The sequence below is a fragment of the Chelonoidis abingdonii genome, chromosome 14, assembly GCF_003597395.2.
Source record: "Chelonoidis abingdonii isolate Lonesome George chromosome 14, CheloAbing_2.0, whole genome shotgun sequence".
NCBI lineage: Eukaryota > Metazoa > Chordata > Testudines > Testudinidae > Chelonoidis > Chelonoidis abingdonii.
The window spans coordinates 20,705,723-20,731,650 of NC_133782.1; the positions used below are offsets into that span (position 1 = coordinate 20,705,723).

Here is a 25,928-nt window from a genome sequence, read left to right on the forward strand (position 1 = left end):
TGACATCCCAGAATGGAACATTCAGACCTGCTTCTGAAACTCAATTTGTAACAGAAGTTCTGAACTACATGTTCAGTGCCTATTATTAATTCTTATTATTATTACAAAATCTGCTGTTCATTATCAAAGGCTCCTCTATAAGGTAAGGAGAAGCTTCTGCAGGGATAGGGTGACCAGATGTCCTGAATTTACAGGGACAGTCCTGATTTTTGAGTCTTTTTCTTATATAGGTTCCTATTAACCCCTCCATCCCCTGTCCCGATTTTTCACATTTGCTATCTGGTCACCTGTGCAGGGAACTTTAATGTAACAACTTTAGCCCACATGCAATTGGAGCTCAAATGAGGCAGAAGTCCCACTGGCTTTCTTAGTGCGTGAATAGACCCTACATTCTCAATATTAAACTGATACATTTCCTGGCAGCTGTGGTCCAAGTAAACCTGCATTAGTCCCAGAAGCTCATCTCCCATGTCACTTTATATATGTGGTAGGCTCCTTTCAAATTACAGTGTTCCTTTGCATGCTTGCCTCCCGATGAATCCCCAGTGATTCTCTGCACCACAAATGCTGCCCTGGCTCCATGCTGCACAATGTGAAAAAGCAAGTAACTTCATGTTCCACATCTGCTTAATTTGGTTTAGTTCAGATTATTGCATATTAGCACAGATACTACGAATGTATAACAGTCTAATTTTCCAAACAAATTAGCTGCATAATTGCTCTTGTGAAATGTACACATAACTGAATACCTAATTCTCCTGCATAATTATCATGATTGCATGCTTATGCAAATATATATAATTACCATCTGCCTGTGCAATTATCCAGTTTGCATGTATGAGTGCAGTAACACCGCAAACAAATTAAGAGCACAATTATGTGCATATCTTGTTAGACAATCCAGACATTCTAATGCTTGGTATGCTACATTACAACATATATATGAGTTTGTATACCACATTGTCAAATCAGATTCTGGATAGTATCTGCAGGAACCTTCCTAATACAGGCAGATGGTGAACATGCAGTGTAAAATCAGTTACCCACACAATTGGGAACATCTTACTGAAGCATAGTCTCCAATATGAATATAAAGAGAGCTGAAAAGTATTCCAGAGACAGAGTAGGTCGCCCACATTATTCCTAAATTGCAACATACAGATTTTTGAGCATGCTCAGTAATTCCCAGCGAAGAGCACTCCACTTGGGAAGGAAAGAGTGGGGAGCCCTGAATTGCTGCAGTTTAGATCTGAACCTGAGTGGAGAGCATAAGGTGCGCAGGCAGAGAAGAAAGTTGATTCTTGGCATACCAAGGTCTCAGGGGAAACAGGCAAAAGCTGTGCAGGGCATGTCCCTTCCTTCCTTCTCTCTGGTTTTCCTTCAAACTGTATTCTCACTGACCAGGTACTTCATTCTTCAGATCTTTGCATCCTTTCTTTCTTATCATCAAGCAGTTTTTAATGCAGGAGAGATGCTGGGACTCTGCTCCTTCTGAGCTCTGGGGCCAGGACTTTGCTCCTGGGAACTCACCTCTCACCTTTTCTCAATGATGCCTCCAGACTTGGCCATTGGGAGCTCCTGCTCCCTGTGACCATGGTGTTAGATCTCAGATCCCATGAGCTCCTGCTACCTCTGAACACCATGTCAGATCTTTGCTACTGGGAGCACCAGCTTCCTAAGAGCCTGTCCTTGAGCTGGGCTCCTGCACCCTCCAAGTGACATGCCAGGTCTCAGCCCCTGTGAGCTCCCACTCTCTCTGAGCACCATGCCCAGTCTCAGCTGTCTGCGAGCACCATTCCATGTCTTAGCTGCTGAGAGCTTCTGCCCCTCCAAGCACCATTCTGGGACTCAGCTCCCCTGAGAATTAAGTTGGACTAACTCTTCATAAACTTCCCAGCTTTCCTGGGTGTCAGACTGAGCAGAGAGGCTGCAACAGCTAGGTTCCTTTATCAAGTAAACAGCAGCTCCTACATTTTGCAGGCACGTGGGGGAGTGGAGGGGACTGAGCTAAAACGGAATTTTCTTCCTAAGACATACACCTCTATCGCCTCCCCCAAACTATTCCCCTGACACCATGAACACCATGCACAAGTGCCCACTATGCTGCTGGTGCTATACAAACAACTCATCATCACACCATCCTCTCTGTATCCAGCCTGATTCTTAGCCCAGTCCATTACATCCAATACCTACCAACAAGACACAGACATGGACAGCTCCAGTACTCTGACAAGCAGGGAGCTGGGAAGTGGGATAGTAGGGAACACGCTGGATGGTAGCGCCTATGAGTCCCTGATATGGAACAGGACCCCCTTTGTGCTAGGTGCTGTACAAACACAGAACAAAAAGACAGCTGCTGCCCCAAAGAACTCACAGTCTAGTTGTTCCCTTCTGGCTGGAGCAGGAGGCAGGGCCACTTGGAGTGGGCAGCTCCTAGGGGGCAGGAAGGGTTTTGCACTGGAAGGGGCCAAAGGCATAGGGACCTTTGGGCACAGGGAGCCCCTAGCAGGATTGCTCCCCTCTGGCTGGCAAGGGACATTGGGGTGGGGAGTTCGTAGGGGGTTCAGGATCATTCAGGGGACACTGTGTTGGAGAGATGGAGGGGTTTGGGCAACATTCTCCTGTCTGGTATGGGGCACTGGGATGGGAAGCCCCCAAGGGCTTCGTTCCCCTTGAGCTGGTGGGGGGCACTGGGGTGGGGAGCCCCCAGGGGGTTTGCTCCCTTCCAGCTGGCGGGGGGCATTGGGGTGGGGAGCCCCCAGGGGGTTTGCTCCCTTCCAGCTGGCGGGGGGCACTGGGGTGGGGAGCCCCGGGAAGAACCAGAGATCGCCTCCCACTCTCCGCTGGGCACAGAGCGAACGACACGGGGAGTATCACCGCCCCACGGGGATGGGGTTCGCGAGTCCGGCGAGGGGCAGCCCCGCGCTCCTGCGCCCACCGCTGCGCATTGCCCTGCAGGTGCCCTGCTGCCCCCGGAGCCCCTCACTCACCTCGGCCGGCTGCAGAGCGCGGAGGGGCGGCTGCGGAGCCGAGCGGAAGGCGGGCAGAGGACACCCCCGTGCTGCTGGTACAGGTGGGTGCTGCGCCCGGGGACCCCGCTCAGCCGCTGCCCTGTCCTGGACTGAGTGGGGCTGGGGCAGCGGCAGCTGCATTTAACCCGGCATCGCGGGCGCTGGGCCCGCGGGAAGGAGCCGACCCCTCCCCCTTTGACACTGCAGCGAGCGGGGCTGCTGCGGGGCGGCGCCCCACCCACCCCCAGGGGCCGGCGCAGGGCGGGGGGCCAGGTCACACCCCCACGGGCATCGGGCTTCTCAGCGGCTTTCCAGCGTGGCCGAGCGCTGGCTGAGACAGAGCGTGACTCGAAAGAGATGCCCAGATCCACCCGCGCACCTGCCAGAGTCCACATGAACGTGAGCGTCAGAGGCTGGAGAGAAGAGGGAACTGCCCTGGGTGCGCACTGAGCACTCACTGAAAACACTCTCACCTCTGCTGCCTAGACAAACTGGGGTTTGCTTCCCCTTGTCTCCTACACAACGCTACAGAGTGCAGCGTCTAACTCTGCCACACGCCGGGATTTGGAGCTAACACTCACAGAATACACACCCAGCGCACGTGCAGGTCTAAACACAGAGACACCAATGCACATCTCTGCTTGCACACACACCTTTGTTTGCCACCCTATTCTGTACATGCATGAACATGAAAAACTCAAAACAAATCAAATGGATATATGATTATGACCTGTCAAGGAAATTCCATACAATTAACCACATCACTACATAAAGTAGTGAAACTCTGTAGCTATTAAAGTCCAGTTCATATACTGGGCAACAAAGTATTCTCAGAACCTTACACTTTAACTTGTACCAAGTTTATTCCTGTTTAGATTTGTAGGAATCGTGTACTTCAACATGCTCTGGGCCTGAATCCTCTTGTTTATACTCATGTAACATCATTAACTTCAGTGGAGTCACTCCTGATTTACCTTAACATGAGTAAGAAAGATGTCAGACTCAAGTCTGGGCCAGATCCTGTGATAGTCTAAATTAATTCAATGTAGCTATGCTGTTGTAAATCAGAATGCTTGGTGAAGATTTTGTAGGTGTTGGTCTCTGTCTGAGGGGTTAGAGCAGATGCTGTTGTACCTCAGTGCTTGGCTGTAGACAATGGATCGTGTAATGTGCCCGGGATGGAAGCTGGAGGCATGAAGATAGGCGTAGCGGTCGGTAGGTTTTCGATATAGGGTGGTGTTAATGTGACCATCACTTATTTGCACCGTGGTGTCTAGAAAGTGGACCTCCTGTGTAGATTGGTCCAGGCTGAGGTTGATGGTGGGGTGGAAGTTGTTGAAATCGTGGTGGAATTTTTCTAGAGTCTCCTTCCCATGGGTCCAGATGATGAAGATGTCATCAATGTAGCGTAGGTAGAGAAGGGGCGTGAGTGGACGAGAGCTGAGGAAGCGTTGTTCCAGGTCAGCCATAAAAATATTGGCATATTGTGGGGCCATGCGGGTGCCCATAGCAGTGCCACTGATCTGGAGATATATATTGTCATCAAACTTGAAATAGTTGTGTGTGAGTATAAAGGCACAGAGCTCAGCAGCCAGTTGTGCTGTGGCATCATCAGGGATACTGTTCCTGACAGCTTGTATTCCATCTGTGTGTGGGATGTTTGTGTAGAGAGCCTCTACACCCATGGTGGCTAGGATGGTGTTTTCTGGGAGGTGACCAATGCATTGTAGTTTCCTCAGGAAATCAGTGGTGTCACGGAGATAGCTGGGAGTGCTGGTGGCATAGGGTCTGAGTAGAGAGTCCACATATCCAGACATATCCAGACAGACAAGGAGGAATGTGTATCTCTAAAGTTGGTCTCTGATCAAAGCTTATTAGGCAGACACAGAACCACATGGATAGAAAACTTGAAGTGCTTCAATGCTGGTGGCCCAACACTACAGCTGGCTGAACCCATCAGCAGAGTCCTTCATCTCGGGCTAGACTGTCTGTGAATGAACCATGCACATTGTCAGTCATAGCTGAGAGTTGAACTGGGACCCGCAATTTTGCACCTACAGTACTGAAGATCAGGCTGAGACGCTAAAAAAAAAAAAAAAAAGATCAGAGCCTTTGGGCCTAATTCTCCTTGTGCTTTTATTTGCACCAGTGTAAAGTGAGCACATAATGCTCTCAAATGGAAATAGCAATGATTTCACTCATTTGCCCTGGTCTAAATGAATATACAAGGTGCAGGGCAATGGGGAACCAGTCATGTTTGTACCATCATTAATTAACTGCTTCCAGCCTGAGGTGGTGGAACTAACAAGGATCAGGTTATAGCTTCATGGACACCTGTACCTTATAGAAAGTCAGTGAGAGATTAGTCTGAGTGGAATTGCAGAGAATGGCCAGAGGCCTCTGGAAGGCCCTGAGCTAGGGTCTGTAGACGGCTGGGGACTCCAGGGGAACCAGCCTGGGAGCCAAGTGCTTTATCCCAGAGCCAGAAAGATTCTGAAAGGTAGCCAAAAAGGGGCGTGAACAGAGCCCAGACAGTGGGCCAAAGAAAAGCCCATGAAAAGTAGAAGAACCTTTTTAGTTTGTGTTTGTGCCACCCAAAGAGAGTATAAGTTTTGTTTGCAACTTAGCCAGAGAGCTAAGATGCATCTCCAGCACAGTGTACGGAGAGCTGAGGAGACCCACCCTGAGGAAAGAAACGGAGTCAGGAAGTGATGTCAGCACCATGTTTGGCCAGCAGGAGGCACTACAGGGTGGTCATGCCCTATTACAGTGGTTCTGAACTAGGGATACACGTACCCCTGGAGGTACGCAGAGGTCCTCCAGAGGATACATCAACTCATCTAAATATTTGCCTAGTTTTACATAAAAAGCACTGGAACAGTCAGTGCAAACTAAAATTTCATACAGACAATGGCTTCTTTATACTGCTCTGTATACTATACATGAAATGTAGGTACAATACTTGTATTCCAATTAATTTATTGTATAATTTATGATTTTATGATGTATTTTATTATATATGTGAAAGTCAGCAATTTTTCAGCAATAGTGTGCTGTGACACTTTTGTATTTTTATGTCTGATTCTGTAAACAAGTAGTTTTTAAGTGAGGTGAAACTTGGGGGTATGCAAGAGAAATCAGACTCCTGAAAGGGTACAGTAGTCTGGAAGGGTTGAGAGCCACAGCCCTATGTTACAGACCCTCGACGTGCAGGACATTTCAAGATGTTTCCTAACCATAACTGGGTGCAGTTCTCTCCCAGGGCAAAGATAAGCCTGCCCCCGGTGCAGGGTTAAATGAGGACAAAACTTGCAAGGCAAATTGAAACTTAAACTGCATATTGCAGTATGGTTTTTCAGCATTACACATGAGGCATATGATGACATGGAATGGATGCCAATGTTATGTCAATCGCTAGCTCGCTTCCATATTAGTTAGCTTTGGCCAGGACTGGGTATAAACCATAAAATAGATATAGAAGATTGAATTAAGTCACGTGCCGGGATTAAATAACTAATATTAGTGTAATGGAGTGTGTTGATTGGTAGCCAGGGACAAAGTTGTGGACAAAGTTCTACAACTGGATCAAAAGCAAACATCTGTAAAAGTTTTGAAGAACATCTGATGAGTACTACTGGCACTGGGCTCTGGCAAAAAACGAATAAGCGACTGACAGTAAATAATGAAGTATTGTCTGCGGAGAACTGTCACTGTGATCACAAAATAAAGCACCCACTGCTTCTGCACTAACAACTGCAGCCCATGTATCGGTCTCATCAGTAAAAACAACACATCTGGTTGCCAGTGAATATCAGTTACGGTTCGTACTCAGCAGTTATGAATAAGCTCAGCAGACATAAACTCCTCACTTCTCAGATATAAAGCAGCAGCTAATGTTATCAGGTGACCCAAGGCCAGATCATCAGCTCTATAAATTAGCATCACCATATTGACTTCAATGGAGCTGTGCCAATTTACACCAGCTGAGGATCTGAGTCACACATTGGAGAGCTTAGTGTCTGTATGGAAGACACTGGAAACAAGGAGAGCAGGGGATCAAGAGCATCCATCTAAAAACCAGGGAAAACAGTGGAGGAAAAGATTGTGCAGTGAAAATGCAGCCAGAGATTTTGGGAGGACAGCTGCAGATAAAGAAGATTCCAGATTGTTATGTTCTTGTGCTGGATACGTCTGCTATGTCAACGCCGTTGCCTGTTCTGGTCTCCAGGGTACTCTGAAGACGGAGCCATCAGCAACGTAGTACCAGACAATGAATCTTTGTACGAGGGATCCCAAGCTTGAGGAGCTGTCACGTAGGATTGTTACTAGAAGCTGTAAAGGATGCTGCTCTTTTTCAGCAAGTTTTCACTGTATTGGAAAGTGAAGCGTTAGCCAGTGAAACATCTTAAAGGGTTCCTCAGGTTGTAACTGAGGTAAAGGTTATTTGCTGCTGTTTCTCTTTCAGCTTTTCTAAGTCCAGGTGCCACATTATTTTGAGTTCATCAGGAAATCAGTATAAGCTGGCTGGGAATCCTGGGATGGGATCAGATTTGTAGTTGCTCCCAAAACTTTAGTGTTTTATGTTCTTTGCTATTTGTAGTTTCTGGCTAGTGTGATGTGTATTTGAAAGCTGGGATGATTATTTTTTCAATTAAAACTCAGTTGAGTTTATGGGTATGTCTATACCACCCGCCGGATCGGCGGATAGCGATCGATCTATCTGGGATCTATTTATTGTGTGTAGTTTAGATGCGATAAATCGATCCCCGATTGCTCTCCTGTCGATAGCTGAACTCCAGCAGTGCGAGAGGCGGAAGTTGACGAGGGTGCTGCGGCTCTCGACCCAGCGCCATAAGGACGCAAAGTAAATGATTCTAAGTCGATCTAAGATACATCGACTTCAGCTACGCTATTCTCATAGCTGAAGTTGTGTGTCTTAGATCAATTCCCCCCCCACACCCGCCGCAGTGTAGACCAGGCCTATGTTGCAGGATTTTCCCTGTGCTGTAGCAGACGCAGCCCTGTCTCCAATAGCCAGCTTGTCCTTTGAGCAAATCACTAAGGGCTGCCCATGTCCTGGCATTGGCTTACCAGTGGTACAGCACTGTGTATGCAGCTGCAATTTGGGACTTCTAGCTTCTGCTCATCCTTTTTACATCTAATGTTCTTTTGGGTTTTTAAAGGCAAACTTCCCCATTTTTCACAGCTATGCGGCTTGAAAGTTTGAGCAGTGAGAAGAAGCTCTTTGCCCTAGGAGGCCACTGGGTATACGTATCTGAAACCAATGTTTTTAATCACAGATGGCGGTTCTGAGTCTCCATCATGAGGCCACCATTTCTCTGAGGGAACTAACATCATGCATGACCCCAGCAGTGAAGGGGAGCCCCATGCCAGAGGCTGGAAACCAATCTCCATCCAGTTTTCATATGGGTTTATCAATCATGAGCAAGCCAAAGATGTCCAGGTTGTGCATGGCCCTGTGTGTATGAACACCCTCCGTGTGTGTGTGTCACTGGACATGGAACCAAGAAACAAGTGAGCTCAGTTTAAGTGAAATCCTTGCCATATTTGGCTAGTGTGGCCCTAAGCTGATGGGTACATTTTCATTGGCTTCACTGAACTGCCCTACACCAAGGAAGTGTCTTCCCTAAGTGTGGGAATGAGAAGAGGCCTGTCCAAACAGCTCCTACTTCCTCCCTCTCAGGTTTCCTTCCATTAAGAAAGTAGCACATTGCCCTATTGAAGCACAAGGCCCATGCACCCATATACACCACACTTTGATGGTTTTGCAGAACGTTTTGCAGGCGCTGTGCTAGTATTCTGCACAGGGTGAATTTCACTTCCTGTAAAGGTGAGACAGCAGTACAGTACATCTCCACCATTCCAGCTTCTCTATGCCCAACTTCCCTTTAAAACAAGCATCCTGTGTTCAGGTTCCAGCACAACACAGCAAAGGCCCTGTGTGATTTAGACTGGGCTCATCTGCCTACAATCAGTGGAAAAATAACCTACCACATTAACAAAGTCTAAGGGCCAGATCCTCAGCTTGGGTAATTTCCACCAGCTGAGAATCTGGCCCTTGTTTTTTTAGTTTGCAGTGAAGCAAAATGGGCACATTTCCACGGCACAGTCACCAGCAGTAACCAAATAACAGCTCCAGATGCCAAGAATAATAGCTCCCCAGCCGTGCTCATTATTACCTTCCATAAACTTTCATAATGTACTGAGAGGAGATATAAAAATGAATAAATGTTAAACAGAAAGCATGTAAAGCTATCCCGTTAGATGGTGATAAACTCCAGTATGGTATAAATGAGACTGTAATTATTATCGTCAGTTACAAGGAAGAGGGGATCAGTAAAGATAACATTACCTGATTTCCCATTTTCCGGCACCATGTGCATTCATTCACACGAGTGCACAGAGAATGGAGACTGGGTGTAAAATGCCACCACTCCAATTTGGTAGCATGTGACTGCATAAAATGCCGGGCACCTGAGAAGCTGGCCCAGGTGTTTTTAAGGGCCATATATACAAGAGAAGAACATCATGAACTATCAGAATGTCACTATCTTCATAACATGGGACGGAGAGGAGGAGTGAAAGGACGCGCTTTCCCATTAGGAAGCAATGGGAATGTTTCCAAGCTAAGCTTTTCCTATCTGTCTTTTACCAAAGGGTGGAGAAAGTAGCGGGTAAACTAACCAAACAATTTTAATGATAGCACTTGTCTTACAGCAGCTTTGAAACTTTCCCATTCCCAATGCGTTCTAACGGGATTCCTCTTGTCCTAGTTTGCATCATTAAACTGGGCCCCTGCTGGGAAGTATTATTAAAACAGTAGCTCTTACTGAGCGAGATGCCAGATGCCTCGATTGCAGATACCGATGCAGGGAAGGGGGGTATCTCAAAACTATGACTGTTCCTGGTGTTGTTATATGCAATATCATACCAGTGCACTGAGCAGAGTGGGGTTTGCAGCACCTGGTTATAATTAGTTCTATTGTCAAGGTCTAATGCACAGCAGGCACATTAGAGTGCAGGAGAATCAGGGACAGAAGGATATCACCTACAGGTAAGGTGCCTGTGCTGGCTATCTCCATGTTAAATACCCCTCAGGGTAGCTCCGGGGTGGTATCAAGCAGTAGGGGGATGGTAGGAAGCCAAGCTTTGTGTCCCCTTTGCTAGGGTGCTACTCAGGACTCTCTTTTAGATCCAATCCAGATCAACTTGACCATCTCCGGGACGGAGTGCGTAGATATCTGCAGCTCCCAGCTGACCAGACTGTGCTTATACTGCATGCAAAAGTCGCGCAGAAATCATACGGCAGTGAAAAAAGGTAGGAGATTTGCCTGGCTTCTTATACAGCCCTGCCTTTAGATATCACCTTCCAAAAACCAGACTCTACAACTCCCTTTCAAACTACCCAGGGTTTTGTTGTCTAGTCTGATGAAGCAGATGAGCTAACATAACCCCATTGTATTCACCTTTCAGCCTTCATGCAGCCCCAGAATAATACAGTCATTCATGATGATTATGATAGTAGTCCTAAGTGTCCCGATCAGGGCCCTCTGTGCTAGGCACTGCCCAAACAAATAACAAAAAGGCAGTCCCTGCCCTGAACACTCTATCCTGGATTAATGAAATGGTGGGAAGGGCTGAACACTGACCCCTGTGGGACACCACTGGCCATTTCACCTCCCCCATGCAGATAGCTAGAGTGCCCTCGGCAATCAGTCTTTGCTGCAGCCCTTCCTCACTCTGTTTAACAGTCATTGTCCTTAGATTCCTTCCTTCCTTCTTCCCCCTTTGCCATTCTCTCCTTTCCTCTGCTCTTCTCTCTCATGCTTTTCTCTCCCCTCTAGTCATCTGTTTCTCCATAGGAGGTTGAGAGAAGCCCTATTGTACTGAGGGTGGGGTTTGGGTTTTTTTATTCCCTATGCCTTCACTGGATCAATGGAAGATACTTTTCACAGAGTTGGGCGCTGGCTGTAGAGTTGAGATCCAACCTTCCCCAGAGGATGGCTGTGAGCTCTGAGTTTGATCCACCGTAGAGATTGCGGCCAGCTGCCAAATGCAGATCCAGATCCAGCCTTGGCTAGAGTTTATGGGTGTTTAGATCTAGGATTTTGGTTCAGGCCCATTTCAAACAGCCCTGAGATTGTTACCCTCTTGGAGCGCTGAGCCAGCAAGTGGAGCTGCTGCGTCACTGGGACTAACCAAAGACACAGCCCTGGTGCATCCTGGTTGAGGCGTGGTGCAAAGAATGCTGGGAAGCAGGTTTTGTGGGTTTGGCAAGAAAAACAAGTGAAATCTAAAAAGTGATTACAAGCTGGCACAGCGCTTCTAGGTTAAAGTTTAAATAAGCTAGTGCTATTTTTCTTGGATATGGGGATTCAGGGTCCTACACTGTAGCTAACTTGTTTAAATAAACACATATCCAAGGAGATTAGGACCCAGAAATATGGAACCAGCCCAGACTGGTGTTTTCACTGCTAACATTTTACACAGTATCAATATGGGATGAATCTGCACCATTCACTTGAATGCAAAGACAGTGGAAACCCAAATAAAACACAGGAAAATGTGTTTCCAAAACTTTGGCTATAGATTTGTTTGCACTGGTCTCAGGAGCTGGCTGTGAATACAAACTGTGTTCTCAACCTGCTGAAACTTCCACATTCCAAGCTGAAAAATTCTCTGTGACAAATTCTCCCTTGACTCAAGGAGGAAAGATCTGAAGTAAGCTTTCCCTATGTGCCCTCTCAGCCATCTGCCCTTGGATAGGGCTGGCATGTTCCACTAACAGAGCACCTGATGGATGTGGCTGCGCACGTGGGCATCTGGGGCAGGGGGATGGACATTGCAGCAAGAGGCGGTCTCATTTCTCCGGTGCTGCACAGGACACTGGATGTGGTTGGTTTGTCATGCAAGGGGGAGAAGCTAAAAGAGCTGCCTCAGCATGACCTACTTATGCTGACCCTTTGCTAATGGCACTCTACATGGTTGAAGAGCTGCTGCCTTTGCATCCTCCTCAGGTGCTTCAAGTTAGGGACATGCTCTGAGTCGTCACACACAGAGACATGTAAAGCCATTACAGCCTGATAGGTCTGCATGTCACCAGAGTCTTAAAGCCAGAAACAGGTTTAATTGTGCAACCACATCCATCCTTTGCCGGAGGAACCCAGGGGAGGCTTGCACAAGAACAGATGGGGAGATGTTCACAACATAGCAGACTGTTTAGGCCAAACAGAGATAGGAATAATGAGTGCATTGAGCTCCCTCCCATCGTGGCCTCAACATTTGTCCAGGATGGTCTAGGTATATGTCATCCTGCCTTGGTGCCGGGAAATGGACAGAGGACCTCTTGAGGCACCTTCCAGCCCTATGTTTTTATGATTCTGTGCCTGCAAAGACCTGCCATTGGCCATGCAGATGGCATGACTGCGCATTCAGCACATGCAAATACAGGTGTGGTGCAGGCATCCACATTTTTGTGGGTGCATCTCCTGTGAAAACTAGTGGCGTCTCCAGGCACCAGCGCTGCAAGTGCGTGTCTGGGGCAGCAAGCCAAGTATATGCTGGCATTAGTGACCCCAAAGCAGGTCATGTCTAAGGATCTCTCACTTGGTTAAGCAATGAAGAAGACTCTGGATTCACAATCCTACAAAGAAACAACCCTTCTTGGTGAAGTCTCTTACCCTAGTGTTCACTTAACAAAGATGCTGTTTTGTTTTGTTAGATTTTTCTGCCCCCCACCTTGTGTTTATCTGACTGGACCAGGTTGGAAACTTAAGCAGGAACAGATAAAAGGTAAGAGCAGAAGAAAGCCACGTATGCCTGGAGAGCAGAAGTCCTGCTGCTCAGCCACTCCTGATAAGCAGAACTGAGCACAATGGGAAAAGCTGTCTGCAAATATTCATTCGGACATGAAAGTGACTTTCGGTTTGAGTGTATATTTGACCTATTAGTGTTTGAGTTCTTGACCTTTAACAGAGTGAATACCCATGACAAATGAATACATAGTTCATATACTCAAACAGATCGCAAAGTTAAATTAATCAAATTATATATTTATTCAGCTCTATTAGCAAGTTCACAGGAACGGGCAGAGTGGGGGTGATGAAAAGCAGCGAAGGAAGCGATGGAACTAGGCTTGAGCTGATGAGAAGAAGCAGCACGTTCCATCTGCAGGACTGATACATTGGATAGAATCTAAAAAGAGGCTATTAAAAATGCCAAAGCTCAGAGGGGACTTCCTCTAAGGAGAGTCTGAAGGCACTACATGTGATTTACTGAGGAGAAAGGGGACAAGACCTGGGGATCAGGCCCTGAGGGAAGGGGATTATGCAGGGAGGCAAAGAGAGTTGGGACCATGAGCTAGTCTAAAATTTTTCATGAAAATCAATGAAAAACAGCTTTTCTATGAAATGGAAATTTTCATGAAAAAAATTCCATTTTCATCAAAATGTTCAGGTTTTCAGCCACAATAACAAAAAGTTCAAAAACTGCATTTTAACAAATTATTTATTTTGTTTTCCGCAACCAAAAACTTGACATTTTTCAGTTTTCAGCAAAAAACCTGAAAAATTCCAAAGAAAACTTTTGATGAAAATGAAAAATGTTCAGTCACATGAAAAAATTTGGGGGGGAGCAGGGAAGCAACCATTTCCTGACCAGCTCCAGCCAGGAGCGAGGACTGAAGATAGAAAAGGGAGAGTGAGATTAACTTTCGGAGGAAAATTCTTGACCATGAGACCATTTAGGGTATGTCTATACTGCAATGAAAAACCCGCAGCAGCAAGTCCCAGAGCCCAGGTCAAGTGAATTGGGCTCCAGATGAGGGGCTAAAAATAGCAGTGTAGACATTCCCACTCACCTGAACGAGAATGTCTACACTGCTACTTTTAGCCCCACTGCCTGAGCCCAAGTCAATTGAACTGAGCTCTGAGACTCGCTGCTGCAGGTTTTTATTTGCAGTGTAGATATACCCGTTAAGCAATGGGTACGCTCTTATAATGGCGGCTTCACAGCTCTGGGGAGGGGATCATGCAGCCCAGGTGGGGGAGGATACAGGAAGGTAAAAGACTGGAGGGGTGGAGAGACAGGGATGTGGGAGAAGGGAAGCAGGAAGATCAGAGCCAGGAGGAACAGAAGGGGGATGGAGACGGGGATCGGGAGAGTGGGGCTGGTGAAGCAGGGCAGTCGGGAGAAGCTGCCGAGCCTGTTGTCGAAGGTGTCTAGGGGTGCAGGATAAGGAGGGTGAGATGCAGGAAAGCAGCATCTCACATCAGTGCGGCTGGAGACCAGAAGTGTCCAAGTGTCCCAAAGATGCTTCTGGGAGGTTCACCTGCTTGTGCCCTCTCAGGCAGGGCAGTAGATTCCCAGTCCCCTCTTCCTCTCTCTAGTGAGGGCATGGGGGGTGACAACAGCTCAGCCCTTCCTCTCTTTCCATTGCCACCAGCAGTCTGGGCAGCAGCAGCCCCAACCCTCTCACTGCAGCTCCATGGTTCCAGCTCCATTGGTTTCAGCTGGTGTCCAGGTTTCTGTGTCTGGGAAATGTTTCTCCTTCTCTTTTCCAGCGAGGGATTTGGGAGAGGCTGGTTTCAGGGTGTGCGGGTACATGGGGCTGGACAGCATAGGCAGCAGCCACATGGAGACCCAGAAACTCAACTTTGAGGAGCAGCCGGACTCCAAGGTAAGCTGAGTAAAATGACTCCCTTGACACACACTCACACAATACCTCTCTAGGCTCTCCTGCCCCCTAGTCACATATGACCAGGCATCTCCCTGCAGCCTTCTGAGTGCTCTTCACTCATGGTTTGCCAGGAAACCAATCTTTCCTTGTCACCATCTTTTCAACTTCCTGGCCCTTGTGACTGGAGGATGGCCAGGGATTACGCAGTTTCTCCAGCCCGTCGTATTCTCCTGACAAATGGCAATGCCACTCATCACAAAATGAGAGTGCAATCTTTCATTTACAGATAAACTGCTAGCGAAAACACCGACCTGTCACAAACGTTGTGGGCTGGAGCTATAACTTGGCATCTTCCTATAGGGAAAGAAATCTATCAAGTATTATCTTGGAGCTCTGAAGAATGTAGGGTCTGGGGTTGGCCAGAAATATAACAAAAAGGACCTTTGTGTTTGCAGTGCTTCCCTTGCAGCATATCAGTCCAGCCAAAGCGCCAAGGTGACTGGGAAACTGTAAACCTAAGGAGATTTCTTGTGTTATGTTGGGTAAATCACATGGGAACATTAATTTCCATTTGGAATTCTCTAGCCCCAGTGTAAATAAAGCCTCTGCCATTCCTCAGCTCCTCACTCCACCTGAAATAACATCTCTAATCATTTCCCCCTTTAAATGAACCTATAGCTCCTCTGAATGGACCCCATCATGTCCTAGTGGGAGCTGCTTTGTCTTGCAGTGCATTTTCTTGGGTGTACTGAGCAAAGTGATGGTGGCTCTGGTGAAGCGGGGTCTTGTCTTCTGGGCCCTTCACGGGGTGGTGCTTAAGAATCATCATTAATCCACACAGCACAATGCAAGGTGGTCAGTTTCCCTTCTGAAAACCCAAAGCACATAAGGAAGGACAGAGAAGAATAGCCATCTGGCTCCTGCAGCTCCCCTGCAGATCTCCCATCCCCACACCAGCATGAAGGGCATCTTTTCACTGAAGTCTTTGTTGTTATAAGGTGGACACTGAAACTATTTAGAGTGAAGATTGTTGAAGATACCCCTTCTAGGGGAGGCCCAGGCATTGTGGTTTGGAGAGCTGTATGTTCAGCCACAGGACTAACAGGAGCCGGTTGGTAGCACCATGCTGTGCACTGATGGTGCAGTGATTCACTTCTGCACATGTCATGGTGCTCAGGTTGGGCAGGAATCCGGCACAGGTTGAGTTGCTGGGTTAACTGATTGTCTTACACTGTTGCCTAGTGTCACAAGTGAAAGGGAGCCTTGTTGTTACTCTCTCCCTCTCTGTATTACTGTTTATCATGGAATCATAGGACTGGAAGGGACCTTGCAAGGTCATCTAGTCCAGTCCCCTGCACCCAAGGCAGGACTAAGTATTATCTAGACCATCCCTGACAAGTGTTTGTCCAACCTGCTCTTAAAAATCCCCAATGATGGAGATTCCACAACCTCCCTAGGCAATTTATTCCAGTGCTTAACCACCCAGACAGGAAGTTTTTCCCAATGTCCAACCTAAACCTCCCTTGCTGCAATTTAAGCCCATTGCTTCTTGCCCTATCCTCAGAAATTAAAAAGAACAATTTTTCTCCCTCTTCCTTGTAACAACCTTTTATATACTTGAAAACTGTTATGTCCCCTTTCAGTCTTCCTTCTCCAGACTAAACAAACCTAGTTTTTTCAATCTTCCCTCATAGGTCATGTTTTCTAGACCTTTCATCATTTGTGTTGCGCTTCTCTGGACATTTTCCAATTTGCCCACATCTTTCCTGACATGTGGCACCCAGAACTGGACACAATACTCCAGCTGAGGCCTAATCAGCACAGACTAGTGCGGAATAATTACTTCTCGTGTCTTGCTTGCAACACTCCTGCTAATACATCCCAGAATGATGTTCGCTTTTTTGCAGGAGTGTTACACTGTTGACTCATATTTAGCTTGTGGTTCACTATGACTCCCAGATCCTTTTCTGCAGTACTCCTTATGATAGTACTCAGAGGCTCCAGCCAGGATCAGGGCCTCCTTAGACTGGGTGCATTGCAAACACATATGAAGATATAGTTCTTGCCCCAAAGAGCTTACATCTAAGGTCCCACCCTACTAATCTGGCCGTGCTCATTTACATTGAGTCAAGCGGGACCAATCATGTATAAAGTTCAGCATGTGAGTAAGCATTTTCAGGATCAGGGCCTAAGCTAACCATCTCCGATAGGTGGGTAGATAGAAACAGACACACATGGAAAAGTGTCTGTCAGCCCTCAGTCTCTCTCTTCCCACGCAGGAAGAGTTTCAAAAATAGCTACTTCCACTTCCCAGCACTTCCGTTTCAGTGGGAAGTTCCATGAGGACGTTGATTTCCAGGTTTTCCTATGACATTTTGTGGACCCAAAATGTCATATCATCAACATTTCAAGGAAAAGCAAAAAATTCCAGGAAACAAAATTAGTTTGTAACAGAAGAGTGAAAATTTTCATGCAAAATTCGGCAGTGATTTTTTTCCCTTTTTCACACATACACTAGTTTAAAAGTTCTTTTGCCTAAAATACCTGACCAACTAATTAGGCAAGACTTGATATGGTAGAAGGGCTGGTGGGGCCATCGTCCCAGCCTCTAAGGGCTCCTGGCTTCTTGTTATTTACTCTTTCATGCAATCTAAACTAAAAGGCAAGCTCCTTTGGCCTGTATCTTTTGTTTGGTGTCTGGAAAGCACCATGAGCATCTTTACACCGACTGTAAGCATCTGGGGGAAAGGGTTGTCTTTTTGATCTGTCTTTGTATAGAGTTGGTGCAAAGGGGTCCTGGTCCCTGACTGGGGCTCCTAGGTCCTCCCACAATACAAATAATAAACACTGGCAACAGTAGTGCCCCATCATTGTGATAGTTAGGAGTTCCCCAGTCTCCGTGGCCATTTGTCCCTTTAACCATACCCTGCAATGCTTATCACTCTCTGCTCAGTCAAGTCTCCTGCCTAGGCACAACAGCCTATGAGCAGAGGTGAGTTTATCAGGGGACCTTGCCTGCACTCAGCAATCATTAACCAATGCTGCTGGCCAGCCTCTCACTCTCACAGCAGATAAAGCCCCCCAGCTGTGAAGGAAATGAAGTGAGCAGGTATCTCTCTAGGTATCTCGGCGGGCAGATATCTGTGTCCCCCCTTACTGGAGTATCTTCAGTGAAGATGCACCCAAAGACTCCAGACACAATCTCCAGTCTATGACAATAGCCCCTTGTTACTTACAGGAGTTCAGCTGTGCCAAAGCACTCTACATCTCAGACACGGAGAAGAGGAAGCATTTTCGGCTGGTTCTGAAGCTCTTCTTCAGCAATGGGCAGGAGATCGGCACTTTCTACAGCAAGCTGATCAAAGTGATTTCCAAACCCTCACAGAAGAAGCAGTCCCTGAAGAACACAGACTGTAAGTAGCAGGGGAGCAAGCCTCGTTAATGGGAGCTGAGTGCTGCAGGGTTTTTAACAGCAATCTCTGCGATACTCTGTTCTCCGTTGCTTCAGTAGCATGCACCATTTCAGCTGTCTGAGTAGCTAGCACCTGAACAGGTTATCAGATGCTTTATCAGAATGGGGAACTGATATAAAGCAAACAAGAAACTATCATAGATGGCAGATTGAATATCTGCCAAGTCCTTAGACATGACAGGTTTATGTGCTATAGGCAGCCTGATCCAAAGCCCGGTGAAGTCAATAGAAGAAAGAATGGATCAGGGCATATTTATGTCCACTTTCTTGAAAATGTATCCTACCAAGCTGTGTTAAGATCTAATGCAGAACCTTTGTCAGGATTTCTGTTCAAAGATCTCCACATACAGACAAAGGCATCACTCACCCTTCATAAAAGGCCATCTCAGCTGGTACTCTGCTAAAGGGAAAGCCAGCCAGAAAGGGCTAGTGTTCATTTTGCTGTGTACACCAGCTTAGCCCTGGGGAGTCTGAGAAGGGCAGAGCAGTGCTTTCAAACCACACGCTGATATGGAAATGAGAACACATGGAGCATTATCTAATGACGTGCAGAGCAGGGGAAAGCAACCCCGGACTGCACAAGATATGAATTAAGAGGTCTTTTCAGTCACAGAACTTGAAAATATTATGAAGTGTTGGCAGCGCAGAAGAATGATTACTCACCTCACAGTCACAAGTTCTTCGAATTGTTTTGTCTGCCTGGAGCCCACTCACGCACCTGGGGCTGTATACACACCACCCATGGGATCCAAGTGGGGGGAAGGGATAGCTCAGTGGTTTGAGCATTAGCCTACTAAACCCAGTATTGTGAGCTCAATTCTTGAGGGGGCCATTTAGGGATCTGGGATGAAAACCAAACAACCACTGTCAGCAACAGTACTTGGTCCTGCTAGTAAAAGAAGGGGACTGGACTCTATGGCCTTTCAACATTCCTTCCAGTTTCTCCCTATATATCATTATAAAGACTCAGAAGAACAAGATTTTGTAACATAATGGCTCACTGCATTCTTTATCCTAACTCCATGCAAAGCAATAACTGGCCTGTGTGGCTATCAAATCACTCAGCCATGCTCTGGTATTCAGGCAAGCTGATACTGATAACAGCGAGTTTCCATCAGTGCTAATGCCAGCATGTCTGTCTTTTGCAGTGTGCATCTCATCTGGGTCCAAGGTTTCCCTCTTTAACCGCCTCCGCTCCCAGACAGTCAGCACCCGTTATCTGTCCGTGGAGGGTGGCACCTTCATCGCTAGTGCAAGGCAATGGGCAGCATTCACACTGCACCTGGGTGAGGACCTTACATGTTCAGCAAACTCCAGCAGTCCACACAGGGCCAAATTCACCGCTGGTACATCACTGGGGAAGTCAGTGGAGCTGTGTCCTTAATAGCAGGGGTAGGTTTGGCCACCCAAGCATAGCAATAGTGAAAGACAAACAGGGTGGTCACATCCAATGTGAACAATGGTGCTTACTGATTTTAACAAGTCATAATCACAGGTCAACAGAAGTATCTTTCTAAAAGATGTCAGGAACCCCTGAGGCCAGCTTCCAGTAGGAGGCCTGTGTCTCTTTGCAGCACATTGCTCCTCCCTGCCTGCAGACAGAGCTCTGAGGAGGGAGGAAGGATGGTCCATTGATTAGGCAGCTAATCCGGGATTTCAGATACCTGGATTCAATTCTCTACTCCACTGCTGGCTTCCTACGTGACCTTCAGTAAGTCACTTAGGCCCAGAGGCTCAGATGTCAATGGAAGTTAGAAGCCTACGTACGTTGAGGGTCTGGGCCTCAGCCCCGATCAGTACTTGCCCTGCCCTGCCTCCCAGGGGTGTTGTGAGAATAACTAAATTAAAGACCAGCGGGCATTCTGATACTACAAGGATGGGGCCATATAGGTCCCAAGAATAGATAGGAGATGGTACCTATTTTGACCACACTGCTTTCTTTGATACCTGCTACCAGCACCCTCAGGCAGTGTGAAATTATCCTCCCTGTGAATGTCCCTCCCACCCTCCCCCCTCTCCACCTCACGCCCTTTGGTCTCCGGAGTCCTTTGGTCTCCTACCTACCTTAACTTCCCTTTGCCACCACGTTTGCCTCCTGGAGTCCCAGGGTGTTGCCCAGACTCAGTAACAATCTGATTCCCTTCTCCTGCGCTGGTATGTCGTTCTCCAGGAAGGAGTCAGCAGGGGAAAGGGCTGGGAGCAGTCTAAATTCATCTCTGATTTCCAACACCCTTTCCTCATTAAGGGCCTGATCCAGTGCCCTTTGAAATCAGTGGGAAAGACTTCCATTGACTGCAGTAGGTTTTGGATCAGACCTTAAAAGCCTGCTGGTCTTGAGCAAGGGTGGCTCAGGCTGTGCCCGTCCAAGGGCCACATTAGCATGCAGCCAGGCGCACTTTGTATGAAATGTAAGAGATCTCAGCTACCTCCCTCCCCGTTGTGAATCTGGAGGTGTCACCTGCAGAGCTTACAGTCTCCAGGGTGCTGGCCTGCCTGCTCCAATCGCAGTGGAGAACTGCCTGCGGGGAGCACTGCCCTCTGCAGGCTGCATTTACCCTGATCTTGAAGATGCACAAATTGGAGCGAGCTTCAGCCTAAGAAAGGGACCAGTTGCCTGAAGAGTGTCCAAGAAGCCCCTTATCTACCGTGCTGCCAGGCTCCGTGATGAGAGAGAGTTCTTCTCTACCCTGGTCCTTCAGCTAGAGCCAGAGGGAGCTGTTCCCGCCTTCATACTCCAAGTTGGTAACTCTCCATCTCTTTTCCTCTCCATGGGAAGCGGATGAGCACTGCACCCGGGGTGAGTTCCCACTGCGGGAAGGGTACATTCACTACGGCTCCGTAGTCCAGCTCATCTGCACAGCCACCGGCGTTACCCTGCCGCCCCTGGTAAGGCTCCCAGGAAACTCAGACACCGGATAGGATGGGGAATGCTTCCAGCTTCACCTCCATTTAGGGTTGCCAGCCCTCTGGTTTTCACTCAGTCAAACAGGGACCCTGGCAGCTCTGGTTAGCACAGCTGACCCGGCCACTAAAAGTCCAGTTGGCCACAGGGCAGGCAGGCTCCATGCCTGGCTCCACGCAGCTCCCGGGAAGCAGCCAGTATATCCCTCCGACTCCTAGGCTGGCTCCGCAGCTCCTATTGGAGCCAATGGGAGCTGCAGGGGCGGTGCCTGGAGGCAGTGCCTGAAGCACACAGAGCCTTCTGGCCGCCCCCTTCCCCCCACCTAGGAGCTGGAGGGACATGTCACTGCTTCCCAGGAGCCGCCTGAGGTCAGCACCCCCTGGATCCTGTGCCCCAACCCTCTGTTCCAGCTCAGAACCCCCTCCCGCACGCAAACTTCCTCCTGGAGTCCATACCCCACAGCCCCTCCCATACCCCAACCCCCTTCCCCAGTCCTGAGCCCCTTCCTGCACCCCAAACCCCTTATCCCTGGCCCACCCCAGAGCCTGCACCCCCAGCTGGAGCCCACACCTCCTCTCGCACCCCACCTTCCTGCCCCAACCTGGTGAAAATGAGCAAGTGAGCGAGGGTGAGGGAGAGCAAGTGACAGAGGGAGAGGGAATAAAGTGAGCAGGGGGTGGGGCCTCAGAGAAGGGGCAGGGCAAGGGTGTTTGGTTTTCTGCAGTTAGCAACTTCGCAGCCCTAGCTCCATGCCCCAACTTTGCTCAGCCAGCAGCTGGCAGCAGTGGCATAACATGGAGCAGGTTGCAGCCATCCTGACCTTTATTAACGAAGTGTGGCCTGTAGAGGCAACAGATCCCAGCATGCAATGTGACCTGGTGACTCAGGTCAGGAGGATGGAGCACGGTCTGCTGGGAAATGATCCCAGCAGATACCTGGGATCATCGCTACTGGGTGTAGCGAATGGGAGGGCAGTGGCAGGAGACAGACTAGAATGATGTGGGCTGATTTTGTTCCATGTCAGACAACAGGGGAGGGAGAAGGGAATTCCCACAACCAGTCCCAGAGGAAGTTTCGGGCTGAGAAAATCTTTGAAGGATAAAAATGCTGAACTTTCTGGAGCTGACAGTTCCTTCCAGCCGGTCAGCCCGCCTGTGTGTTCTTCCCCACAGATCATTCGGAAAGTCACCAAGCAGTATGCCATGCTGGATGTGGATGAGCCCATCTCCCAGCTCCACAAGTGCGCTTTCCAGTTCCAAGGCAGCGACGGGATGTACCTGTGTCTCTCGACCGAGAAAGTGATCCAGTTCCAGGTAATGCAGCACGAACTGGGAAGCTGTCCAGATGCTAGCGAGAGCAAACTCCCTTCAGCTCCTCCCTCCTGTTACTTGCTGCTGAGTCCATCATTTGAATGGTCTTTACCTTAAAGCCCCCCACAATCCCCAAATGAAATTCAATCCTTTATGTGATGTGGGAATAGGGAGAGAACCCGTGCATGGAGACCCACATCCCCACTCCAACCTTACCTACCGATGCTGGGCCTTGCTGTAATTTTTCCTGTCACCCCACAGCAACACAGACCTCTCTCCCTTCCGACATGGCCCTTCCCCTCTGGCCGCCTCCCACAGCATCACATAGCCAAGCTTCCATGTGATTTTGTTAAGCCAGAAGCATTTGAGGATGAAGTCACTGATCCTGCCTGCTCCTTTGGGTCAGCATAGACATATCCCTATCCCTGAACATGGAGCTGCCGCAGCTGGCTAATAATAATAATAAATAGCAACGTGCTGGTCCAGCACCTTCCATTCAGGGCTCTCAGATCCTTTTACAAAGGTCGAGAGATATTATTATCCCCCTTTGACGGTGAGACAGCGGCACAGAGAGCTGGAGTGACTTGCCAAAAGCCAAGCAGACCATGGCAGAGTCAGGAATAGAACCCAGGAGTCCTGGCTATCAGTCCCCAGCTCACACCACTATGGCATATGGCCTCCATGACACTAAAATTCCATGCAGGCGTCTCCATGCCCAAAGGAAGCGAACCGTGATCTGCTGAACGATGGCTCCTGCTGGACGATAATTGGAACGGAGACTGTGGAGTACACATTCAGTGACAGCCTGGCCTGTATTCAGGATCCCGTGAGCCCAGTCCCACTTATAACCATGCTGGAGGTACAGAGGGCTTTCCGTCTTGTTATCCTGTGTGGGGCTTTTGTTAACCTAGCTCAGGGGTGGCCAACCTGTGCTCTGGAGCCACATGCGGCTCTTCAGAAGTTAATATGCTGCTCCTTGTATAGGCACCGACTCTGGGGCTGGAGCTACAGGTGCCAGCTTTCCAATGGGCCAGGGGGTGCTCCTTGCTCAACCCCTGGCTCTGCCACAGGCTCTGCCCCCACTCCACCCTTTCCTGCCCCCTCCCCTGAGCCTGCCATGCCCTCACTCCTCCCCTTTCCCCCCAGAGCTTTCTGCACTCCATGAAACTGCTGATCAGGAGGGGCAGGGAGGCAGGGGGAGGCGCTGATCGGCGAGGCTGCAGACATATTACTATGGCTCTTTGGCAATGTACATTGTTACATTCTGGCTCCTTCTCAGGCTCAGGTTGGCCACCCCTGACCTAGCTTATGGAAGCACAAGAGGCTGCAAATCCCTTCTCCTAGCTCTGCATGTGCCTCTGAATCACCTTCCCCTCTCCCCAACTCCCGGCCTCTTGCCACACGCTGCCCTCTGTGTACATGACAGGGCAGATTTTTCACAGATGATTTGAGGAATCAGTAAGTTTTGATCTTTTCCCCTCTGCTCAATAACTGGTCCTAATGTCTCCTCAATTCCCTCTCCCTGTGCCCACCCCCAGCTCAGGGCCCTGCTCTCCTCTCCTGGGGTAGGGCACTGTGGACTGCAAGCCCTCCAGCTGGGAACGCTGCCGCCCGCAGGACCATATTGGGGCAGCAGCACGTCATGGTGCAAGGTGTATAACCCCCTCTCATGTGCTCTGGTTGTGACAGCTGACTGGCGGAGGGGACGTGGCGATGCTGGAGGTGCAGGGCGAGTATTTCCATGCAGATCTGAAAGTCTGGTTTGGAGATGTGGAAGCTGAGACTATGTACAGGTAAAGCAACGAACCAGTCTGATGAGCTGGTGTTTAGACACAGGCGGAGATGGAGGTGGTGGTGGGTGGCATAAATGGCACCGACCCTAAAGGCTACATCTGGCAGGCCTTTTTGATCACTATTGTGGTTCCAAGGACTGGGAGCTTTGCTTTAGGTGGGAATTTTGTGCAGGGTATCCCACAAGACAAAGCAGGACGAGTCTGGAAATAACTCACACGTACACAAGCTTTGTAATTAGAGACGCAAAAGGCTTCCTAGGACATCTGATCCATGCCCGCACCAGCTCGGGATTGCTCGCGAGGGACATTGACTAGTACACCAGCATTTATGGCAAGGGGTCTCAGGCTGGGAAAATGGGTCCTCCGTGAGGTCACTTCAGGAGGGACGTGGCAGCTCCCTCTGCAGCATGGGCATGAGGCAAAAATAAAACAGGGTGAAAGTCTGGGCCCAAAGGACCAAACCTTGGAACGGGAACCCCACCAAAACAGAGGGGAAAGGGAGAAAGAGACAAAAGAGAGAAGGAAGGAGACTGGACAAATCAGGAGCTGCCATTAATCCCAAGACTAAATGACTGCCACCAGGTAGCAAAATAGAATTTACTTTATTCAAAGGCACTGTGGGAGAAAGGCTGCATTAGGGTTGTGAGTAGGACAGGGCAGAGTCTCCTCTCTGGAAAAGCCACAGTAATATATATGGTTTCTTTTCTTTCTTTCTTTCTTTTTTTTTTGTGCACTGTTCCCAGGACCCCCAAGTCCTTAGTGTGTGTTGTCCCTGATGTCTCGGCATTTGGCAGCGACTGGCGATGGCTGAGATACCCCATCACCGTCCCACTCTCGCTCATAAGGAACGATGGGCTGATCTACTCCAGCTCGTTCACATTTACATACACCCCAGAGCAGAGCTTCCTCCCTGCCCTGCAGGTCCTTCCAGGGCTGACACAGGACTCCGATACCTTACTCAACAGCATCCATCAGGAATTCACTAGGACCAATTTTCACCTCTTCATGCAGAGCTAGCGAGCCTGGAATGGTGGAGAATCTTCGTAGAAACAGGACTTGAAACAAGGTCTGCCAGCATCCCTGAAACTGACCTTAACACTGAGAGATGGGTACAAACATCCCTGTGATCTATAGGATCTGGGGTGAGCCCCCTTCCAAGTGCTCTACTGTGCATAAAATACCCCGTCTATTCTTTTTAGATTTGTTGAGAATTGTTTCAGAAGGAAGCGTCACCCTGTGAAATTTACTAACAAAATGAACAATACATCTGTGCCTCAAGGAGTGTTTAACTGGTTCAAATGATCTTTTTACTGGACATTTTGCAGATGTCACGGTTTGGCTCTTTAGCTGGTGTAAAGTGGTGCCATTGGATTCATGGCTTCATAGATCTTAAGGCCAGGAAGGTCCATTGTGATCACCTAGTCTGACCTCCAAGAGCTTTTCACCCAGTAATTCCTGCACGAGGCCATTGTTTTCAGTGGAGTGATATTGATTTATGGCAGCTGAGAAGCTGAGCCCAAATGTGGTTTTATTTGTGGCCCCTACTGGGGTTATTTTTTTAAAAGTAGCACAGTCTGAGGTGCCCTTACTAGCCCTGTCATCTCACACACACTTCAATCTATGCCTCAGTAGCAAGTTGCTGAGTTAAAGTTGCCTTAAGAAGAATCCATGTTTCATGGAACTGGAGCTCTGAGTGCTACACACAAGTGGGCTCTGAAGCTCTATTTAGAGTCTTCAGATCA

At 48.5% G+C, this 25,928-nt stretch overlaps 2 protein-coding genes across 2 annotated transcripts in view; one reads left to right on the forward strand and one right to left on the reverse strand.

Moving 5' to 3' along the window:
* MATN4 (matrilin 4) overlaps positions 1-3,078 on the reverse strand; it is a 31,461-nt gene extending 28,383 nt beyond the window's left edge. The window contains exon 1 of the mRNA XM_075072292.1: positions 2,991-3,078. The gene's annotated coding sequence lies outside the window, so the exon portion shown is untranslated. The remainder of the gene's footprint in view (positions 1-2,990) is intronic.
* On the forward strand, positions 2,209-25,319 carry RBPJL (recombination signal binding protein for immunoglobulin kappa J region like). Its single transcript, XM_075072426.1, has 12 exons — positions 2,209-2,275; positions 2,959-3,073; positions 10,225-10,350; positions 12,754-12,824; positions 14,594-14,709; positions 17,948-18,122; positions 19,330-19,467; positions 20,958-21,067; positions 22,256-22,396; positions 23,097-23,252; positions 24,083-24,186; positions 24,930-25,319. Exons 1-12 carry the CDS (start codon positions 2,209-2,211, stop codon positions 25,201-25,203), a joined length of 1,593 nt encoding a protein of 530 aa, XP_074928527.1. The 3' UTR covers positions 25,204-25,319.
* Positions 25,320-25,928: the final 609 nt, after the last annotated feature.

Coding starts and splice junctions, on each gene's coding strand:
- RBPJL (XM_075072426.1), top strand. CDS start 2,209: ATGGACAGCTCCAGTACTCTGACAAGCAGGGAGCTGGGAAGTGGGATA. Junction 10,351..12,753: donor TCATACGGCAGTGAAAAAAG/GTAGGAGATTTG, acceptor TTGTTTTGTTAG/ATTTTTCTGCCCCCCACCTT. Junction 23,253..24,082: donor CACTTATAACCATGCTGGAG/GTACAGAGGGCT, acceptor TGGTTGTGACAG/CTGACTGGCGGAGGGGACGT.